A 21,691-nucleotide genomic window follows, 5' to 3' on the forward strand; every position below is an offset into this window, starting at 1 on the left:
AGTTTTTGTTTGTTGATTTTAACACTCAATTGCTATTATAAATTTAATATCTAAAGACATATTACTATTATTATAACTGGTGGCCAAAAGCCAAGGTGACATTACATTATTTTGTAAAAATATACTCTACTACTACTACTGCTACTCATGAAAAGGTTACACACGCTTGGTGGCCGAAAGCCATGGCGTCACATTAGCGTAGGAAAGATGTATTAGACTTCTTCAAGATACAAGGAAATTGTTTCATATTATTATTGTAAATTAATGTGCTGACAACACATTCGCAACGCATTCGATATTGCTGCATTTGATCTCAATTAAACTGTAAAATGTAAAGATTAACAGCAATGTGCATCAAAATTGTTCGAATTGTCGCGAACGTTCACATGAACTAGCCTTTGATACGAATAACTCGCGTTTACCGATAGCAACACGCGATAAACATTCCAGCGTCCCACAATTAGTACAATAGTTGCTATGAATTTTATTAATTGGCAAGTTTAGTCACTTAACAAGCTATGCGGAGGGCAACCCGAGCATTGCCCATCGAATCAAATGTCCAGATTGATAGACGAACAAAAATAACCGATAAAGGGCTTCAGGCCACATGGCGCGCAAAAACAATCATCTCGATTGTGGGGACCTTGTTTTAGAGTTGAGACTATAGATGTAAGGCCGGTTTAAAACGAATTAAACCAATCGGTTTAAAACGAAAAAAACCGTTTAAAACCGAAAAAACCCATTTTTTTCGATTTTAAACGTTTAGTGTAGACGACTATGTTTTTTCTTAATTATAAACACATTATCTATTCCAAGCGTAGACATTACCTAGCTAAGTTGAAAAACTATTACCTAGTTAATTATATTGGTTATTTTGAAAAGATTTATCAATCAGTTTCATTCGGTTTAAAACCAAACTCACACACTTGCACTTCTCACGCGGAGAGACGTCAAGATGCAACGTTGCCAGCTCGCCTACTCCACACCACACACACACATACATAGCGTGTTGCGTGCGGTCATGTCAGTGTTGCCAGTATTGTAAATTAAAATGGTTCAATACAAAGGTACTCGTACCAAATATGCCAAACATTACTAAATAACTAAAATGTAATGAGCTGTTATAAAATTAGATTATTAGGTACCCGACTTTTTCTTGAAAGTAATAAAAAGAACTGGCTAATCTTACACAGTCCACTCGACAACATGATGATCATCATAGTCAAGAAAGTCATGAAAATTTATGAGGCGCCACTATCTTTGTAAAACTGCCTGACATTTCTGTCCTAAAATTGCATGTGCATAGCAGTCGGCGGTGGCTCTCTGTCGGCAAACTCTTTGAACAGAAATTGAGGAGTGGACCTTTGAGTAGACCTTAACCACTTGGAAATAAAGGTCAAAACTCCTATCCACAATTTCTTTATGATTTAGGTACATATTTTAATCTATTGTATGTAATATTGTTTCTTTATAATTATAGTACTTTATATGTAATATACTTACCTACATAGGTATAAACTGCATAGGTAACTAACACAAGACCAAGTATTGTCGATAATGATGTGTAAAAACACTGTTCTTATATTTTAGTAGGCGAGTTTTAAACCGTTTAAAAAGATTTATTTGGGGTTTTAAACCGCCACTTTTGGTTTTAAACGTTTTAAATCGGCTTTTTTACATCTATAGTTGAGACTACAGTCCAGGGAACGCAACAGGGATGGCCTTGTTAAAATCGTGGGTGTGCAACAGTCAATAGGCTAAAATGAAAACCAACAAACACATTTACGTGTTACAACAGCACTTAACTGTTTTGTTTCCTTTTAACAGCCAAAATCATCTATGGGCGTCGTAATGAAAAACGCTTTAAAAAATCCTAAAACGTGCAACATTTATACTGTGTGTGTGTGTATGATGAAAAAACATATATATAGTATATCATATCATACACAAATATTGCAATATCTGTCTATAATAAAAAAATAACTGCACTCGTACCTATCTAACTGTATTTTAAAATCTCGCGCAGAACTGGATTATCGCGGTCTATATCTTATTAAACGTCCGCGTTGTCTGTTCATTCAATAAAAATACATCACTACTATTAGCGCAACGACTCTACTAATAAAGCAAATAAATATAGCCATGTAATAATATGATAACATAGGTTCTAACCCATGCGCGCCTATGCTTATATTTGTACAACATACTTAATATTAATTAATTATTACGACGATTCGTAGTAACGTAGTAACATCAGTTTGCTTTATACGAGAAATCGAAGCAGTTTCACAGCAGTTTATGATTTTACTCATAACAATGAGATATAACACAATTATGTAATAAAATTTCCCTCCAAATCTTAGGTCTATGCTTCTCTCGAGGTTGTTGCTACGGCGCCTTCAAACCAATACAATATTATACGCAGCGATGACTGTGTACGAGTATCTATATTACCGTCAACTGTGGCAACTATACCATGTTTTTCAATATTTTATGAAACTATCGAAACAAGACACGAGTTATCTTTTCCATCATTGAACTGGACATGTTTCTGAATATTAATCAGTAAAATTCTACAAAATAATTAATGAATCGATTGTTAAGTTCAAAATCATAGCTTGCGTAAAATTGACAAGTTTAGGCAATTTTACCCGTTGTCCAATATTTAATAATTTGAACAAATGCGTGCACTTGTGAATTTATTCTAATACCTACCCTACGTTACCCTGAAAAAGAAAAGTACTCTCTACCATAAAAACGAAATTACAAAGATATATAAATAAATAATAAAGAAATTATAAATAGAAGCATTGCTAGAGTTTCTACGTCACTCCTCCCACCGCTTTCCGATGTGATAGTAAAGTTAGTTAACCGATCAAGCCCAGGTTGTGTCCTCTTGGCCACCATTGAGTCGGAATACTAAATGGGTATTATTGGCAAGTGACAGATCAAGTCGAGATAGCCTGGTTGGGGCCCTTGAGCCTAGTAACACCATGGAGCGTCTGCGAAAACGGCCTAAGAGTTCGGCGACCTCACAATTTCTTAAAATTGTAGTACGCAACGGCCCGAGTTGAGGCTTCCACTAGAGCCTTCGAACTTCACACTTGGGCATTGGTCCAAGCTGGGTGCAAAAAATTGTTGATAGAGAATTAGAACTCAAGTAAAAAACATTAACATATTATTTAATTGGCTAATATAAAATATAATATTAAACCAAATTTACGGTTAAAATTATACTATAGTCGCTATTTTAATTTTGGAACATGAATTGACGCGTTGGCATGATGAAGAAAGTTAATCAGGAAAACTACATTCCAGTTTATTAACGTCAATTTCCTGTAATAAATAATATAATATTTTAATAGTCCTTTTAAAATATTACAATAAAACTTGCATCTCATTTATTGTCAATTTTGTTTCTGAAATTAGAAAAAGAAGCGATTGAAAAATCACTACTTATCCTGGTTATAAGCTTTTTTATCTAATAAAGATTAACCTCTCATAAATTAATTAACGAAACGACAACACATATTGATTTTCCTCATTCATCAACTCACGTTGTAATATTTAACTTACTATTTATTTATTTACAAAATGATGTCTTCTGCCTACCTGTATATATTTATTTATATAAGACTATGTTTATCACGTCGTAACGAAACGTATCATAACATAAACAATGTTATCTTTAAAGTCATGTAAAACAACACAGAAATTGAGTAGTGACGACCCAGCCGTAGAGGACAGAGACTCGCGGTCGTGAGTCGCGGGTTCAATTCCCAAAATATAATCTTATATAATTCAAATTTTTTGCATTTATTATAAAGGATTGCCACTGCTTACAAACAAGTTTCCAGAAGATCGGCAGCAGCATTCTCTGCATACCATAATACTTCACTGCGATTGCCAGCTCGCCTACCAAGCGTAGCGATTATGGTATATCTCCCCACATATATCTTTGGAGGAAGCCTATATCTTGCAGCGAATGTCTTTGGGCTGAAACGACAATGCAAAAACACAGCCAAAGCTTAGAGTAATAGTCACAGATATAAGTGGGAATATATACGTTTGTTTGCAGGTTTATGTTTGACAGATGTTATGCAAAGACTTGGACATAGTTACAGATCCTTATATCAAAACTATTCAAAATGTACTATGCACACAGAAATAACCCTAGCAAAAAGTCTTTATAAAAATCGCAACCATTTTATCGTCGATTGACCATAAATCTAAGGCTTAACGTAATGATCATGATGATCATCAGCCGATAGACGCCCACTGCAAGCCATGGGCCCTTGCCGAAGATTGCCACAATGATAATTTTAAAATATTTTTTCCTTATTAAATTAAATCAAAGGCCATGTTGTTTATTTCCAATAATTTTCGGATAAGTCAGATTGCTTGTAAGCCATAAACTACACGATACAGCAATGCAGTTAAATATATTTAAAACAGAAGCCTGTCTTTTTAATAAGTTTACATATCAAGAACTCCCTTTTTTCATTTGTCAGTGTCGATCTTGTTTACATGTTTATGCGAGGATGCTAAAGGTATCCTTCCTAAAAATAAGACCATATCTTGGCAGCGCCTCAATATGAAAGATTTTGATTCACAAACAATAGACTGTCCCTACCACGTTGTGTTTAAAGTCCATTAAGCCCAATAAATAAAAAAAAATATTTCAAAGGTATTATCATTTTATTGCATTAATATCTTCATATTAAACAAAGATTACTTGAATTTATTTTTATTTTATACACATTTTGTAATGTAAGCAATATAAACTAGTAATAGGTGATAATATTGTTTTTCGAGACTGATAGTTCAGCAGTAGAAGACAGAATTGCGATCATATGTCGCGCGCTCGATTCACGAGATATAATTTTATTAATTCACATATTGTGCGTTATAAAGGATTGTTACTGCTTATAAAACAACTTTTCAGAGGAACAATAGTGTCATTCTCTGCGTACCATAATACCACACTGCGATCGCCAACCCGCCAGCCAAACGTGGTGATTATAGTATACAACCCCCCCCCCCCATATATATATATACCATTGGAGGAGACCTAATCCTTGCAGTGAGCGTCTATGGGTTGACACGATAACGACGACGTGTTATCGGATGATATCCTGAGCCTTTTGAACAGCAGTGGCATAAAGAGCACACTACATATATGTACATATATATTAATATGTTTATATATATTAATATGTTTATATATATTGATATAGATATATAGTGTGTCCCTATATCCTCCCATAGATAACTGGGGGAAGCTAAAGCCTTACATTGGATGTCTAAGCGATGAAACGATGACGATTGTTTGCCTATATTTTAACACTCATTTCAACATCATCATAGGCCTCCTGAAACTTCCACGAACTTCATAATATCTTCGGTTCACCCAGTAGTCCTATCCAGGCCACGTCTACTGCCTCTAGGTCACCAATCAAGAACCTTTCTGCTGCCTGGCTGCAACTGCCTACGGTTGCATGGGCAATGTGCCTCGCTCACTGCACACCTTATTACTATAAACCTTTATTTGGCTTTAATTGAGGTAAACTCTTTTACAACTGCAGACAGATTTAATTTAGTCTGCGTTTTGTGTGAAAAAAAAGTATTTTTTTAAATATTTTATTTGCACAATTTTTTACATTTTTATCTCCGTAAATTAATCTTACCCAGGCCTAAATTAAAATATGTAAAACAAAATAGTCTAATTAGATAAACCGTTCCCTTACAGTCAGGAAAACCCATATTCGATATTTCTAGAGCCAGCTTTTATTTTATTGCGTGTTTATTACAAAGGTTATGTTTGAACTTCCTGTGTAAAGTGCTTCGTTCCCGCCTTTTAACTGTATATGTAAAAGACTCCATTTTTAAAGTCATTATTAAAACCGACGTCATGTTACTGTGCCTTTTATTTCGTTACATATACTTTTTTAATTTGCATTAATTATAAAATTCGTATTAACATTTATTTTAAATGGAGATAGTTCGAATTTAAATGGATTATATTTTAAAAATATGTATAAAAAGATCCGGTATGTACCTTCGCTCTACAATAAAAGCGGTTTAGTTGTTATTTCACAAACAGGCACACCAATCACGGTGCAATAATCGGACCAAACGCAAGTCACACCGGGCAGTATTAACCCTTTCCACTCCAATGTCGAGTGTCACTCGACACTGATTTTGTTCCACAAGCTCCACTGTCGAATGATACTCGACATGGTGTAATACTTCTTTTTGCGGAAAATTTTAAAACAGGAAAGATTTTTGATACTACAATGTTTGAATCACGAATGAATGAAACATATTCTAGAATCGCAGATACTATAATTCAATTAAATTTTATCGATGCTACATAACAGCCTTGGAGTGGAAAGGGTTAATAAGTTTCTTTTACTTATTTAAAATAAATAATATAAAAGCTTCAAGATTATTTTCTATATCCCTTTTGCTTCCAATCAATGCATGGTACACCATAGCAAAAAAATTATGATTTTGAAAATATTAAATTATAATAAAAAAATCAAGTTTACTTTGTATTTTGTTTTTTTTTTTTTCCTTTACAAGCTTTGCACTGCCAGGAGTAATAAGCCTATCGCAATCCAATAGAAAAAGTAAATTAATATATATCAAAGAGACCACTTTATATACAATGATTGGAAATCAGTGTATAAATTTTAAAGCTTTTTGCTGACAAATAAGCTATTATTTCACGCCGCAAGATTTTGCTTTTACTTCTATAACTAATCAACCTTTATAGAAATACATTTAAATTTTTTTTAAGTTAAACGGTTTTTTGATACCCATATTGTGGTGGTTGTGGAAAAAATTGTACCCAGTCCGCCATATTGAAGCGGCGTCCATCTTGAATTTTGAATTTTGACATAATCAGCGTTTTTTGCTAGTGTAGCCCTTTCATTTGATTCCCATATTGAGGGGGTTAAGGAAAAATATGATTTTATTTTATTGTATTGTCATCTAAATTAAATGTGTGTACCAAATTTCAGATCAATCTGACAACGGGAAGGTGCTTAAATTTCAATTTCTAATTTTCACCCAAATAAATTCCGTACGAGTCGAACTAAATAAAACCGTTTAAAAATGAACTGTTCAAAAAAGGTAGAAAACTGAATTATAATGTGAGGTGTGTGACGTACACTAGCTATAAATCTCCATCTGAGAAGGCTTTGTCTAAACATTACAAGTCTGACAATAACCTCTCATTTGTACATAGTCGAGCAATTACCATTTCGAGTGACATTTCATATTCCGTGTCCATAAATCGTATTCGCGTAAGAATTTTTACGACCTCCAGGGAGACGACAAATTTTATATCACCCTTGAAATATGCGTGCCCGTAATAAATGCCTATATGTGCGAACATTGTGTTAGGATTTTGTAACGCACAAGAGTCTGTAAGAGATTGCCTTGTGTAATAAGAGCGCCCATTGAACTTTTTAGTATATTATTGTAAAACTTATTTAATGTATCTTAACGTGTACAATAAAGAATATAAAATAAATAGACACATGTATCAAGATTAGATAAATTTTGAACTTCGAAGTTTTCTGGTAGAAAAAAATATTATTATAATCGTATATTCTAATAGATGCCCACTGCAAGGCTTATTCCTTCCTCAAACATCACCATGATGACCGGTCTTGCCCTCCAGTGGTTTTTCAACAGCTAACGGTTGCACAAGCAATGTATTCCGTACGTGACATTTGTTCGCACAAGAACATAGATCGAGATAGCTAGAAGAATTGTTAGTAAGAAAAGGACCAATACTTAGCCACTTCCGCACATGCAGTGGTAGTCGTGCAATAAAGTGCACCATAGTAACATAGCTCCTGAAGATGCCCCGTGGAGGAGTGAAACACGTGTTGAGTAATTTGGCGGTGGCGGTTGTGTGATTCGCATTGTTTGCCGCATACGCATTTATCAGCGGGCTGGCGAGCGGTGCACTTTGTTGCACGACTACCACTGCATGTGCGGAAGTGGCTTAATATTGGTTCTTGTCTTACACAGGTCTTTGATTAAAACAATTAAATACTAATTGAAATTACTATTTTGAGAGATGGTTAAGATAAATATAGAAGAATTGTTAGTCTGAAGTGGGCATCGAAGCACATTGCTCATGAAAATGATGGTCTTTGAGGAAGAAAATTCAAGAGTGGCGACCACAAGCCGGGGCAGCAACGTACCCACCTTTGGATGGACCGGCGACGTCGTCAAAACCGCGGGAAGTCACTGGATGCGAGCAGCATACGACTGATCATAGTGACGATCTTTGAGGGAGGCCTGTCTTGCAATGGGCATCTATCACCTGAAAAGAAGAAAATAATTTGTTACTAAAGCTTATTATTTGAGCCTATGTTGTTATTATTAACTCAAATTTCATTATTTTTTGAGGGATTTTGATATGATATCATATGAATACGTACCTCTACAGTACATGACTACGCGTGAATTTAATGTTAGATTCTGCGTACAATATAAGTTTTGGTAATAAGTTATAAGGTAATAACTTAATTTTAATTATAGCGATTTTATTACAATTATAATGGTATCGTTAACTATGGTAGCTTTTTATATAATATACATTACGCGCTTCTCTTGGGAATATTATCCGCTACCTACCGTACCTACCTTTTTTTTTTTGTATCGGTGGGGATAATCTTTCGGTGTTCAAGATGCCCCGCCTCTTGGGGGGGAGGACAGGGGTATGTGGGATTCCTACCCACTAAACCCCCCCCCCCCAGGTGGTCGCCCTCTGCGCTATACGGGGGACCGCGGTATCTCCGGGTCAGGGATCGCCACGCGGTCTTCCCTCGCGCCATGCTATTTTTCGATAGCCGGGGTATGCCTGTATCGACCTACCGTACCTACCTACCGTATCTCCACTTATATATGTATCCCCATTAAAATATTACGAAAAATAGCTTCGGTTTATATGACCAAGCATAAAATAGATATTACATATACACGCGTTAACGTAAATCGTTTTTTATCACAGGATAACACAAAAATATTAACAATTCCGTACCGTTACAACATGACATTTCCGATTCGCGTCCGGAAACATAATTCATACGCTCGTTTCTCTTTGTTATTATCCGAATTTATAAACTGTTGCTATTATTAAAAACTCATTCGGTCTTAAATTTGGTCGCTTTTTATTTATTTTCATTACAAAGCACATAAGTCAAAATATTAAATAATTACTCAGGTCATCGTCGCGGTTCCTAGACGCTTACTGCAAGGCATAGACCTACCTTAAAGATATCTACCGTGGCATAAACCAAAATCACCAAGCTTAGCTGGCGGGTTGGCGACCGTAGTGTAGTATTGTGGTACGCAGAGGATGCTGCTACTCATCCTCTAAAAATGTATATTGCGAGCAGTGGCAATCTGTAAATAATGCACAAAGTGTGAATTACATAAAATTCTATCCCGGGAATCGAACTCGCAACCTGCGATCGATAATCTCAACCTTCTACTGCTAGGTTAACACTACCCATAATTTACTTAGGTAAAATGTCATTATTTTTACAATTAATGCCATTTAATTATATTTTTTAACCATACACAATAAATACAGTTCTTCCTATTTTAAAAGAGTTTCTTTTGAATTCAATTTTTTCTCATTTGATCACGTTGCAAGACAACGATACGGAGAGACTTCGTTTAACATTTTGCGCATGAGTCAATTTAAGTTAATCATGAACTTCCAAGAAAATCCTTCAATATTCCGCCAATTCTACTGCGATCTTATACAAACTTTACAATTAAACTTCTTGAAGGATAATCAATTAATTCATCCTTTAACTAACAGAGATTGTTATTTACTATAAAACGTATTATTATTGTCATTTCTGTTATATAAAACGTGTGGTTATAGGTATAAAACCTTTAGAGATTTACAATTCCTATTTTAATCATCCTATATAAAACGATCGCTATGAAATATGCAACATTGATTAATTTTTATATTGGATTGCGATAGCCCAAAAGTTTTTAGCAGTAGAAAGTCTTTAGAGGTAGAATTGTGAAAACATTTTTAACGCAATATCTAATTTATTATTTCTGAAACCATTGATTTTTAAAAAGAATGTACTATAACATTAATTGCCAGCAAATGAGGTATATATTCAAGTCTTCAAAGGTTTTACTCTTATAATCAAACCTCCCTGTATACTAAAACTGTCTGTTGATGTTATTAATAAACCGGAAGTAATTTCCGGATCTATTAATATATTATTACAAACTTCTAACAAGCACCGATTTACTTGCCGACGAGAACGGGGAAGAACCTAGTGTAATGTAAACATAAATATTTTCTCACATAAAGCTCCTTTGGTTTACAACATACTTCAACAGCTGGCTACCGTCCCAAGTAATATAAACACTACAAAGTTATTTATTTTGGCAATTAAATCACTTTAAATACACTTAAGTTAAAGTGAGTATAGTTATATCGATATTAATTATTAAACAAAGACGAAATATTTAATGGAATCAGGCGTTACCTTGCGGAAGTCCATCCTAAGTGAGAAAAGGACCAATATTTAGCCACTTCCGCACATGCAGTGGTAGTCAACAATGCGAATTATACAACTGCCACCGTCAAATCACTCAACACGTGTTTCACCCCTCCACGGGGCATCTTCAGGAGTAATTACACCGATTAGTGCCAAACACAGACTCTGTGTTTGTAATTCGCATTGTTTGCCGCATACGCATTTATCAGCGGACTGGCGGGCGGTGCACTTTTTTGCACGACTACCACTGCACGTGCGGAAGTGGCTAAATATTGGTCCTTTTCTTACTAAAGACGAAATAAACTTAAAAACCTTTAAAGAGGATTATCGAAAGAGATGTAACTTCTTAACATTCGCGTATTCACCATGTAGGCGACGGAACCATCGCGTTGTAGAGAGAGGAGAGCCGCCGGGTACATTGCTCAGGGCTGACGACTCGCATAGAAGGCTTAAGAAGGAATCCAGAATATACCTACCATACCTACTCGTATTTTAAATGATCCTACTAATATGGTTACTTCGTCTAGGATAATAAACGTAAGGGTGTTTGTTAATTATAATTAAACAACTATAAAATGTCCGTTGGTAGAATTGGAATTTTAAATTTAAATTGAAAAAAGAGTTACTAAAATCAAAAATTTATACGCATAAAATTTAAAAACAAAAATTCTGCAGACTTTATTTTGAACTGTTAAAATCTGGAATCGGTGTAACATAACTCCTGAAGATGCCCCGTGGAGGGGTGGTTTGCCGCATGCGCAATTATCAGCGGGCTGGCGGGCAGTGCACTTTATTGCACGACTACTGCTGCATAGCGGAAAACTATATATTAGTTCCTTTCTTAGTTAGAATTATATAAATCTTTCAGTCTGGATGTTGTAGTATAAGACTAAGGTATATTTAATATTAGATTAACTAGTGCATATATGTGCGGAAGTAGCTATGTATTGGTCCTTTTCTTACTAAAAATATTTATATTCTAGTAGACAGTTTCCTTGCACTTATGAATCTTTAATTGTTTTAAGATTATCATTTGTAAATTTCCACCAACTCGGGATGCTGGTCTCCTGAGAAGAGCCGACCAAAACCTCGAAGGTTATTTAAATGAAACCTTTTTAAATGAAATTTATCAATTTTTGATGTAAATACTATGATATCAACCTCGTAAATCAGCCAACAAACCAATTTCTACATAATACGAAAACTCTTGAATGCTATAAGGTTTATTTAATGATATTCTTTTAATTTAGGTTTAAAACTTAGGAAAAGATGGTCTAAGACATGTTGTCGACGGGTCAATAACTTTGACAGTACGAAGACTCGGCAATTAGTGTACGATTAATAGTTCAGTTCAATTGAATACGAAGTAGTGAGACTGTTATATCAGTACCGCAATCCCCCGCTAGATGGCGTTGCTTCAATTCGACGTTAACCTTGTTGACCTAAAGCAAGTAATTACGTCCTCTCACCTGTTTTGATTAACTCAACGCGACTTGAAGTTAATGAAGTAATTAAAACGCGGTTAGTGTCGTCGAAATGAACGGTTGAATAACCTAACATTTAGCTTTGTGCAAAATTTATATATAAAATCTTATGGTTTCCATATGGTTATAAACTTGTTTGAAAATGACAACATCGACAAAGCGTTTGTAAAATAAAACGACAGCCTTTTTAGTGCCATCAAAACCACTGTACGCACCTTAGGTACGCCCGCGGCAAAGTCGGGTGGAGTTCCGTTCCGTCAACCGTCAACGCGGCGTAGATGATGCTCTTTTTTCTTCAGCCCCCACCTCGACGCACTTTCCTAGCGGTACAGCGGTTTCGGTTGCACTATAGCACTGTGATAGTATACAACATTCTGTAATTGTAAACACTTCCGCAATAAACACGCTGAAGCAAGAAATGCGTCTAATTAAGCTACCGATTACTCTAAACTACAAGGTTTATTAAATTTTAAATTTAGTAAACACTGAAACTGGTGTTTTTTACATCGCTTCTATTATATATGTATATGTATTTATCTATTTTACATAATATAGTATGAAAGAAGTGTTTATGTTTAGTAATATAATTTGAAATTGTAATGTTCATAATATTGATTAATTAAAAAAAATTGATGATAAAGGAGTCTGCGACGATAAGACACTGAATAAAATCGATGGCCAACTCCCAATGCGGGCAACACAAAAATAAGGTTCCGTATGTTCCTCCTAGCCTCATTATTACACTTATTTGAGCCCCGTAACGAGATCACCTTTACCCAGGCAATAACAGCCACCCTTTCCCCGGTCACATAAGATGTTTATATATAGCATAAACTTTACAGCACTGATTTATTTTAGGCGAAAATATTACACATGGATACGTATTCATTTTGTCAAATGTTGCGACCACAAGCGTATATAAGTGGAGTTATTCTGCACGAGGTGAAACGAACATTGTTCAGTTTGCGGAAATTCGCGAGATGCGGGCATGTTTATTTTTTTTTTCATATATTTCTTCATCGTTCTCGAGCTACTGACATGGTGATCGGAAATAGGTTTTAAAACTTCAAAGTGGTGAATGTGAACGGAAATATAGTGCACTCTTTTTAAAAAAATTAAATAATAATAGTTTACTATATGTCCATGCATACTTTGTGCTGACATAAGTTACTGGCATGTTGTAATCTAATTGAAAAAAAAAATGTAACATGTTTCAAAGTGGTCATTTTATACTTGGTGATTGGAAATACTACTCGACTTTAAATGGGTGAATGTGCTCATTTGTTAAATCATTTTGACAATAGACAAAGTGAAATAATTCCTGAACATTTTGATGGTATGCTTCTAATATATTACTAACTATGCCCGCGACTTCGCCTGTGTGGAATTTGACCAAAAAAATATTAAGTAAAGATTTTTTTTTCAAAATTAAAAATAGCTTTAGTTATATACAGGAGTATAATATACTGTTTAATCCTTATTATATCAGCTTCCTGCCAGTATAAGTCCACACAAAATCGGTCCATAAATTTCAGAAATTAGCCAAAACAAATAGACTGACAGAAAGATATTTAAAAAGATATAATTTTGAGTAATGTACCGTATATACATTTAATTTATATGCATGTAGTAAAAAACGATCATTTTAATATTACAAACATACATTCCAATATTATTTATTTTTATAGATGATACACTCTAGCAATTATACAATAAGCTTTTTAATATTGCTTTACAAAGTTTCAAAGCGACATTCGCTCATAACGCACTGAATACAATAGCTTTACCTACTCTTCCGATTGGCTATAAATCTGTATGAAGTGTTTTACACTTTGATTCAAGCTATGTATGACTACGTCTTGAATTCTATGCAACTATTGTTACAATATACATTGTAATTGGTTATAGATATACAAGCTGTAAATATCTAGTTCTTGCCGACAATTATGACCATAAATCAGTTTCAGAAATAGCAAATAACGTAATTATAATATAGTAAAAAATAAGCGTTTTTAAGTTCGAATATCTGTAGCTTCTTAGTCTCCAAGACAAGGGTGAATAGGTTTCTTCTAAGCAAGCATGTATCTTGGTAGACATCATCATAGCTTAGCATCAGGCGAGACATAGGTCATATGCTTGGTCTATAGTCTGTAAATAAAACGACACACTATAATTAACTATTGTTTACTATCTGTCTCTTCAGAGTTAATACTGCCAGAAGTTATAGGCTTGTCCTATAGACTTTAAGACTGTACAGGCTGATTTGAAATAGGATCAAAAGATTTAACACCTTTTTCTAACAACGTTCTCTACATACGTTCCTTTAAATTTTTTACACCTATATCGAATCAACCTGTATATGCAATGATAGCAGTAAAATAAATTAAAGTATTTAATCTTAGAGTTATACATAATTTATTGATTAAATGAGAAAAAAAATATATTTTGTCATCGATAAATATTGACTGATTCAGCTGTGTATTTAAATAAATTTAAAAATATTCAGGGCGTGATCGGTAATAAGCACGAAATTCATTGACAAATGCGCATAGTTGACCATTACATTTTTTTTAAGTTATCAAGATTCTTTTCTATATTAGGAATCTTTAAAAAAGAAGCTAACGCTGTTTTTGAATTATGGAGTGACCAATGAAAAGGACATTTTTTCAGAGATGTATATATATATATACACTTAGCAAGAAATTCATCAATATTTTTTTAAATAAAGTATTGCGTTTAAAATAACATTAAACCAATTTTTAATTAGTAATTAAGTACAAATATTAATTGTCCTGTTTGTAAGTAATTAAGTAGTTTGTTAAGGAAAATAAAAGGATCTAAATATCCTAACAGTGGAAACAATATGTAACTAATGTACATATTTACAAACATACATATAAATAATAATGCGTGTTTTTGGTTTGTATGTCGGGTTTCAAAACAAACTAAATCATTATTATTTAAATAGAATGCTTATTTCAAAGTCGCCTTTGTTGTGTACAAGTTACGGTGTACTTTACTATTTTAAATAAACGCTTCACGAAAATTCCAGAGCTAATGTGATTGATGATCAAAACATAATATCTATCGACATCTAAATGCGCGAAGAAAAATATTAAAGAAGGGACGTCAGTGGTGAAGTAGCGTGATTTATTGCTCCCATAGCATATATTTTCTGAACAAAAAGAGTTTTAAAACTAACATTTATATTACAATTTAAATTATTGTTAAAAGTGACATCTATCGGTCTATGTAATTACTAAGCGTTATGATACATGAACCTGCATAAAATTATTTGTGTAAGTACTTGTCAACAATATAGATGGCGCTGTAGTAATTTTTGTAAACCAGGTCTTTGTATTGCAATTGTTTGTTTAGGTTGCTTTCTTTATGATAACATTAAACCATTCATATATGAAGATAACACAGTAACGTGTTCGCATTTATAAGAATTACTTGTTAAATAGGTAAGTTTAAAGAAAGTTTTATATTTTTTTACTTGACTTATATTTTTTAATGGATTCTGAGCACATTATTTTAGGTTAAGACTGGAAAACATCATGTTTTGTCTCTCTCCGATACCAACGCCAATTTTATTTGACTGTTTATGCTTATACGATAGGTTATAACAACATGTATCTCATATGATTGGAATTATCTGACGTTTTAAAATGTATAACATGTTAATGTACAAAACTAACAGAAAAATATTTATTGTTTTCCTTTACTGTTACAGAATAATATATTCAAAATAGCCTCTGTAACAGTAACTAAATTTCAAAATATTTTTTGAATAAACTTGTAACAAATTGTGATACATTTTATTCATATATTAAATTTTAAGGAATAATTGTAAGATTCTGAATATATAACTATAGTATTATGTAAGATCTTTCTTTGATTAATTATTGTTAATTTTTTTAGGAATGTTACATTCGCATCCAATTATAGACTTCATGTTTTTTTTTGTTTTTTCACTTTTTTTATACCTGTCACTTCACTTTTTTATTTATTTAGTTCACATTTCTGAATATATACCACTCTTACTGATAAAATTTCATAAGAAAACATAGACACTAAATTCAGCGAAATTATTATAAATTGATATAAATAATAAGTGACGAGATGTTTGTAGATATGTAATAAAAAATCTAATGATTTTTTATCCTCATATATGGACACATATATGGAATGACCTTTATATCTTAAACGCGCAAGTCATTCCGTTTAGATAAATAGTTACGTTAAGTACGATAACCAATGATAAGTATCCTTGATTTGTTTTCCACTTTGTTCACATAAATAAGTTATAACATATATATACTAGGTCTACTTTATAAGCTATATAGGTAGAATGTTTAAGCTGTGTTATTAGGTCTTTATTTTATTAATAATTTAAAGGCATTAAATATAACACGTTAGACACAATTTCCTGTTTATTTTCATTCATTCGTTCATTTTCATTCATTCATAAAAATGTGGGTATTCAAACCTTCAGTGGTGGATACCATCATTATAAATGGTAATGTGTGATAAATAAAAATAATATAATTTTGAGTAAAATAACCGTAAATAAGCCATGGCGAGTGTCATTCTCGGATTTTTTTACGAGATCGAATTAGCAATGAGGAGATTCGTAGATGAACAAAAATAACCAATTGTGCCCTAATCCGCTGGATTCTGTTCTGTCTGTTCCGTGGCTCCTTATTTTTGGTTATTTTAATCAAATTCATAATTTTTATTTCTATTTTACTTATATTTTTTCATATTTTTATTTTACAAGTGACAGTTGGCAACCCTTAAAATTATACAATGGTAACCACAGATCATTAGCAGCGTCCTCTGTGTAGCGTAATACCACACTGCGATCGCCAACTCGCCTGCCATGCGAGGCGATGACAGTATATGCCCCTTAGATATCGTTGGACTGCACCTATGCCTTGCAGTGGGAGTCTATGGACTGAAATGACCACAGACCGGCAAGCGCAACATAAGATGCAAATCCCTTTCAGCCAGTCTTATTTTAAATCTGTGACTAAAGTGTCAAGTGATATAGATAAAATATGGAGTCAAATAAAATATCACATTAATTAATAAATAACAATTAAATGATTTGAAAATAAAATTCTGCGCAGTACACTAATATCGATTGACATAATATTATTGTTTTTTAAGTTTATTAATTTATTTCGTGATAATTCAGAAAATATATGAAAATATATAGTAAATCCGTACACAGATGTCCTCAGAAAAGTTACTGATTTTATGAAGCTTAGAGAAATAAGGTCATGAGTATGGCAGGTTTAGGACTTCCATCTGTCATAACTATTCCGTAGTACCTTCGAACTTGACAATTAATGTTTGCCAGATCGAAGCAGAATGAACTCATGGCGTCTCTGTGTCTTGTGGTGTTGTTTGTTTTTGAATTAAATTACATACAATTACTAGCTATGCCAGTGACTTCGCCGGCGTGTAGTTTAACAAAAATATAATAGAGTATTTAGTTTTTTTTTTGGTTTAAGATTTTTTCTGAAATAAAAGTAGCCTAAGTTACTCTCTATTACATAAGCTACACGCCAGTAGAAGACCCATGATATGGTATGCTGTCTATCTTCTGGAAAGTTCTGTGAGGGTAATAGCAATTCTGTAAAATTAATGCACAAATGTCAATTATGTAAGATTGTATCCCGGGAATCGAGTCCGCGACGTCTAGCGTCGAGCTACCGCTGCTCTTCCATGTAAACATATTTATAGTTGTTGAATTACGTTTTAATGGTTTTTCATTTAATTCAAATTTTTTAAAAATCACTTAACATTATTTTAATAATAAAAAGAACACGGACTGAACTCATGATTCGGAAATTAAATAACCAGAATCAATTACGATGACGATTCCTATTCATTTATTATCGCCAAGTTTATTTTGTTTTATGTCGGTGGCATGAATGTACATTTTCGTTTTAATATTTACATAAGGACCGGTTCACACGAACTCCCTTTTTATAAGCGCAACAATTTTTTTTCGTGGTGATTTACAAGTCTTTTTCGCATTTATAAATTGTGCGGGCTTGAAAGGGCTAGCACGAATAGGTTTGGCTCTTATATATAGATCATATATATGGGAGGTGCTACCAAAATCGCCACGTTTTACAGCTTGCCGATGCAGTGGCATTATGATACGCAGAGGATGCGAATAATTCGATCAAGTGAACATAAACCATTACTAGTAATAAATCTATTTCCTCTCATTTCCTCTACAAGTATGTTAAATTATATTAAATCCCGCATGCTATAAACACAGTAACCGCGCGTCAAAAGATGGTCGTGTGAAAAGACCTTTACATTTATCTACAGTATAAACATACATCAATGATTATACAAATTTCAAATCACGGCATATAAGAACTTCAGTTATATTTTTACTGGCATAGAGATATCTCTAGCCTCTTTTATGATATTTTAACTAAATCTGTTTTTAACATAAATTAATAAAAGTCGTAAGGATATATAGATCAATATATTTACGCAGTAAACGTGGAAATATGAGTCGTCTGACACCCAACCCGGCCAAAGCGTTGATACGGGAGCAAGTGGCTGCCCGTATAGCGGCTCTGTCTACAGAAGAGAAGAAAAGACAGTCCAAAATTGTATACGAAAAAGTGAGTATTTAAACAACTCTTATAATTGTTATAAGGATTCTTGAGTGGTGACTACCAGCCAGTAGACGCGGCGTGGGCCCAACACTGGGTGGATCGACGACATAGTTATGGACATAGTCATATCTTTGGGGGAGGTCTATGCCTTGCAGTGGGAGTCTAGCGGTCAATATGATGAGTTAGTTCACAAAACACAACATATTCTATATCATGATAGTTCCCAAAATTAATGTTCTAATTAAGAGGATTCCATGTTAAAAAGTCGCTAACTCTTAAACTATTTTCGTTTATGTCGACCCCTTACTGATTTTGTCTTAAACAGGTCGATAATGACGACTGGAAATTTTTACATAAAGTGAATATTTTTTTAATGTACAGATTAACCAAAAAAAATATTAATACAGGTATAATATAACCAAACAACATACATTTATACGAGAGAAACAATCTCTTACAGGTCAGTTCGAAACAAAATAGAAAAAAGTAGCTTTATAATAAGTTATATAATTAACCTTCCATTTTAACGTTCCTATTTTAAATTCCACAAATCATAAAAGGAACATTATACAAAATAGAAACTATTTCAAATTAATTCATTTGCTGAATACAGGTTACGTACATGCTTAAGAAGTTAAGATACATTAAATAGTAAATGAATAAGATATTTTATTTATTTACAATTAAATGACATAATATATGTAATTTTATAATAACAGCTTTTTACTACATGCATATGCATTTATTTACGATAAATATACCAAATGCATTCTTTTTAATTTTTAACCTGTTTTTTTTCGGTTATTCTCTGAAATGGCTAAATCATTTTTGACGAGATTTATACTGGCAAGTATAAACTTTTCTTAAACAAAAAAAAAGGAAATCAACTGAATATTTTCTTTGTCAAATTCTATACGGACGAAATCGTGGGCACATCTAGTGCCCACAATTTTCAAAAATAACAACACAATAATTATATTGTTTTTTATTCTTATGGCCCCCGCTATTGGGGGCCTCTCGAACCCCTAACTTTTTGGGATTAGGGACTTTATTGTAACCGTATCCCTCGCCACCCCACGAGCAAAACATAGGAATAATGGGCGAAGGTTGTCGTCGCCCATCATAACGGCGATGCTCTCTATGTCTATCTTTAGCTTTGTTTCAGTCTCTAGGGCACTGCGCATCCGTGCATGTGCGTAAATTATATTATTTTACTTCATTAATTACATTACATTCATTATGACTAAGAAATCATTCATTATCATTTCAGCCGTAAGATGTCAACTGCTGGACATGAGCTAGCCCCTCTGATTTCCAATAGGACCGGTTGGAATCAGCCTGCATACAGCCTCATGCGCTTGTCAATTCGAGGCCTCCATTGTAGAAAGGCCAGCGGCCATCTGTTCTACGCGATATGTGACCTGCCCAATATCACTTGTTTATCTTGCACAAATTGGATTTAATACAAAAAATGTTTACAATGACTATTTATACTAAATCACAATCAAAATCATTTCGTTGAAGAAATATAAAATCCAATGACTTTGTAGCGAAATAATCACAGTTGTCAAAATGCTCATCTGTCAATCCATCAGTCTGTCTACGCATGCGCATAATGTTAGAACGCGCGGCGTACGATTTGTAAGCGGTTGTTAAAACCGCGTCTCACGTCGAAAAATATTAAAAAATATAATAATGGCGAACGACATCAAGTTACGTATGTGTTATTGTTTGTGAATTTGTGTTAAATCTTTAGTACTGTGATGCAATATGAATTTAAATACTATCTTCAATTTTGAATCAATGTTTAATATTTACAAATGAGTGGTGAAAGTTTAATGTAAAAATTATTTCATTCGCATGACAAATAATTTGTTACGGCGTTGGTATATCTGAAGTTGTACGCTGACGACTTTTAAAGCATAAGCGAAAGCATTTTGACAACTGTGATTATTTCGCTACAACTTTACAATATTTAACACACTTCGGTACAAATCTCACGCAATAAAGATATAAAATTTGTTTATAAACAATTGATAAGGAACGTGACACAGCAAAATAATTATCATTAAATAAGATAATAAAATGTTGAACAGAAATTACTGAATGCTTAACCTCTTCTTTATTTCATACAACCTAACAAGGGCCCTACTGTATACTAGTGGATATATATATATCCTTGGTGATAGCGGGTCCAAAGGCAATCGAGTGCGGTGGAGGGTTCATGAAATACCTCTATTATCATGAACAACATTTTATCGAACCGTCTGAAATGTTAATCTTTTAATTCTTCTTTTTAGCCGATGGATGCCCACTGCAAGGCATAGGTCTCCCTCAAATATCGCCATGATTCCCGATCCTGCGTTGCCTGCATCCAACGACTTCATGCGACCTTAACTATATCGTTGGTCCACCATTGGGGGTATACGGCGACGGCCATCGGTTGCACGAGCGATGGTCCCCGCCCACTGCCATTTTAGACGAGCAATTCTACGAGCTATCCTTTTATTATCAAGTAAATGTACATTACATATAGCACAATACAAGACGTGGGGCGGGGGAGTCCTTTGAACAGTAATGACGTCCTATGCCAGAAATGAATGCCAAAAATATATGAATATAATTTACGAGCTATTTTTTAAATGTGTAGATCATCAATCATCCAAGCTACCAAAAAGCGAAGAATGTTGCAATCTTCATGAGCACAGATCAAGAAGTTGACACGGCGCCTATGATTGCCAATATCAAGGCGAAAGGAGGTTCCGCATTTATCCCACAGTACGCTGGTGGCAAGATGAGAATGCTGAAGCTGGAAACAGGAGATGAAACTGCCATGCCGCTCACCAGACACGGAATCCAACAGCATACTAAGGATCAGATTAGAGAAGATGCTCTTGACGCTGGTGAGTGCATTCTTTATTTAAAATTACTGTTTCTTTTCACTTGTATTTTATTATAAGAAGAGACATAACTTCTCGGATTGCATCACTTCACT

General features: G+C 33.8%; 1 protein-coding gene across 3 annotated transcripts in view; it reads left to right on the forward strand.

Moving 5' to 3' along the window:
* Positions 1-21,691, forward strand: part of Mthfs (methenyltetrahydrofolate synthetase) — a 63,650-nt gene that overhangs the window by 39,609 nt on the left and 2,350 nt on the right. For 2 of the 3 annotated variants that reach the window (XM_068764155.1, XM_068764154.1), the window contains exons 2-3: positions 18,573-18,702; positions 21,347-21,599. In XM_068764155.1, the coding sequence (XP_068620256.1) occupies positions 18,573-18,702; positions 21,347-21,599 (383 nt within the window). Of the gene's footprint in view, positions 1-15,436; positions 15,511-18,572; positions 18,703-21,346; positions 21,600-21,691 lie in introns of those variants that run through there. The other variant, XM_068764156.1, reaches the window with a different exon arrangement.

This window comes from Battus philenor, unplaced genomic scaffold (genome assembly GCF_028537555.1).
Source record: "Battus philenor isolate CCGP_79_NKW_IND1 unplaced genomic scaffold, ilBatPhil1.0.hap1 SCAF_19, whole genome shotgun sequence".
NCBI lineage: Eukaryota > Metazoa > Arthropoda > Insecta > Lepidoptera > Papilionidae > Battus > Battus philenor.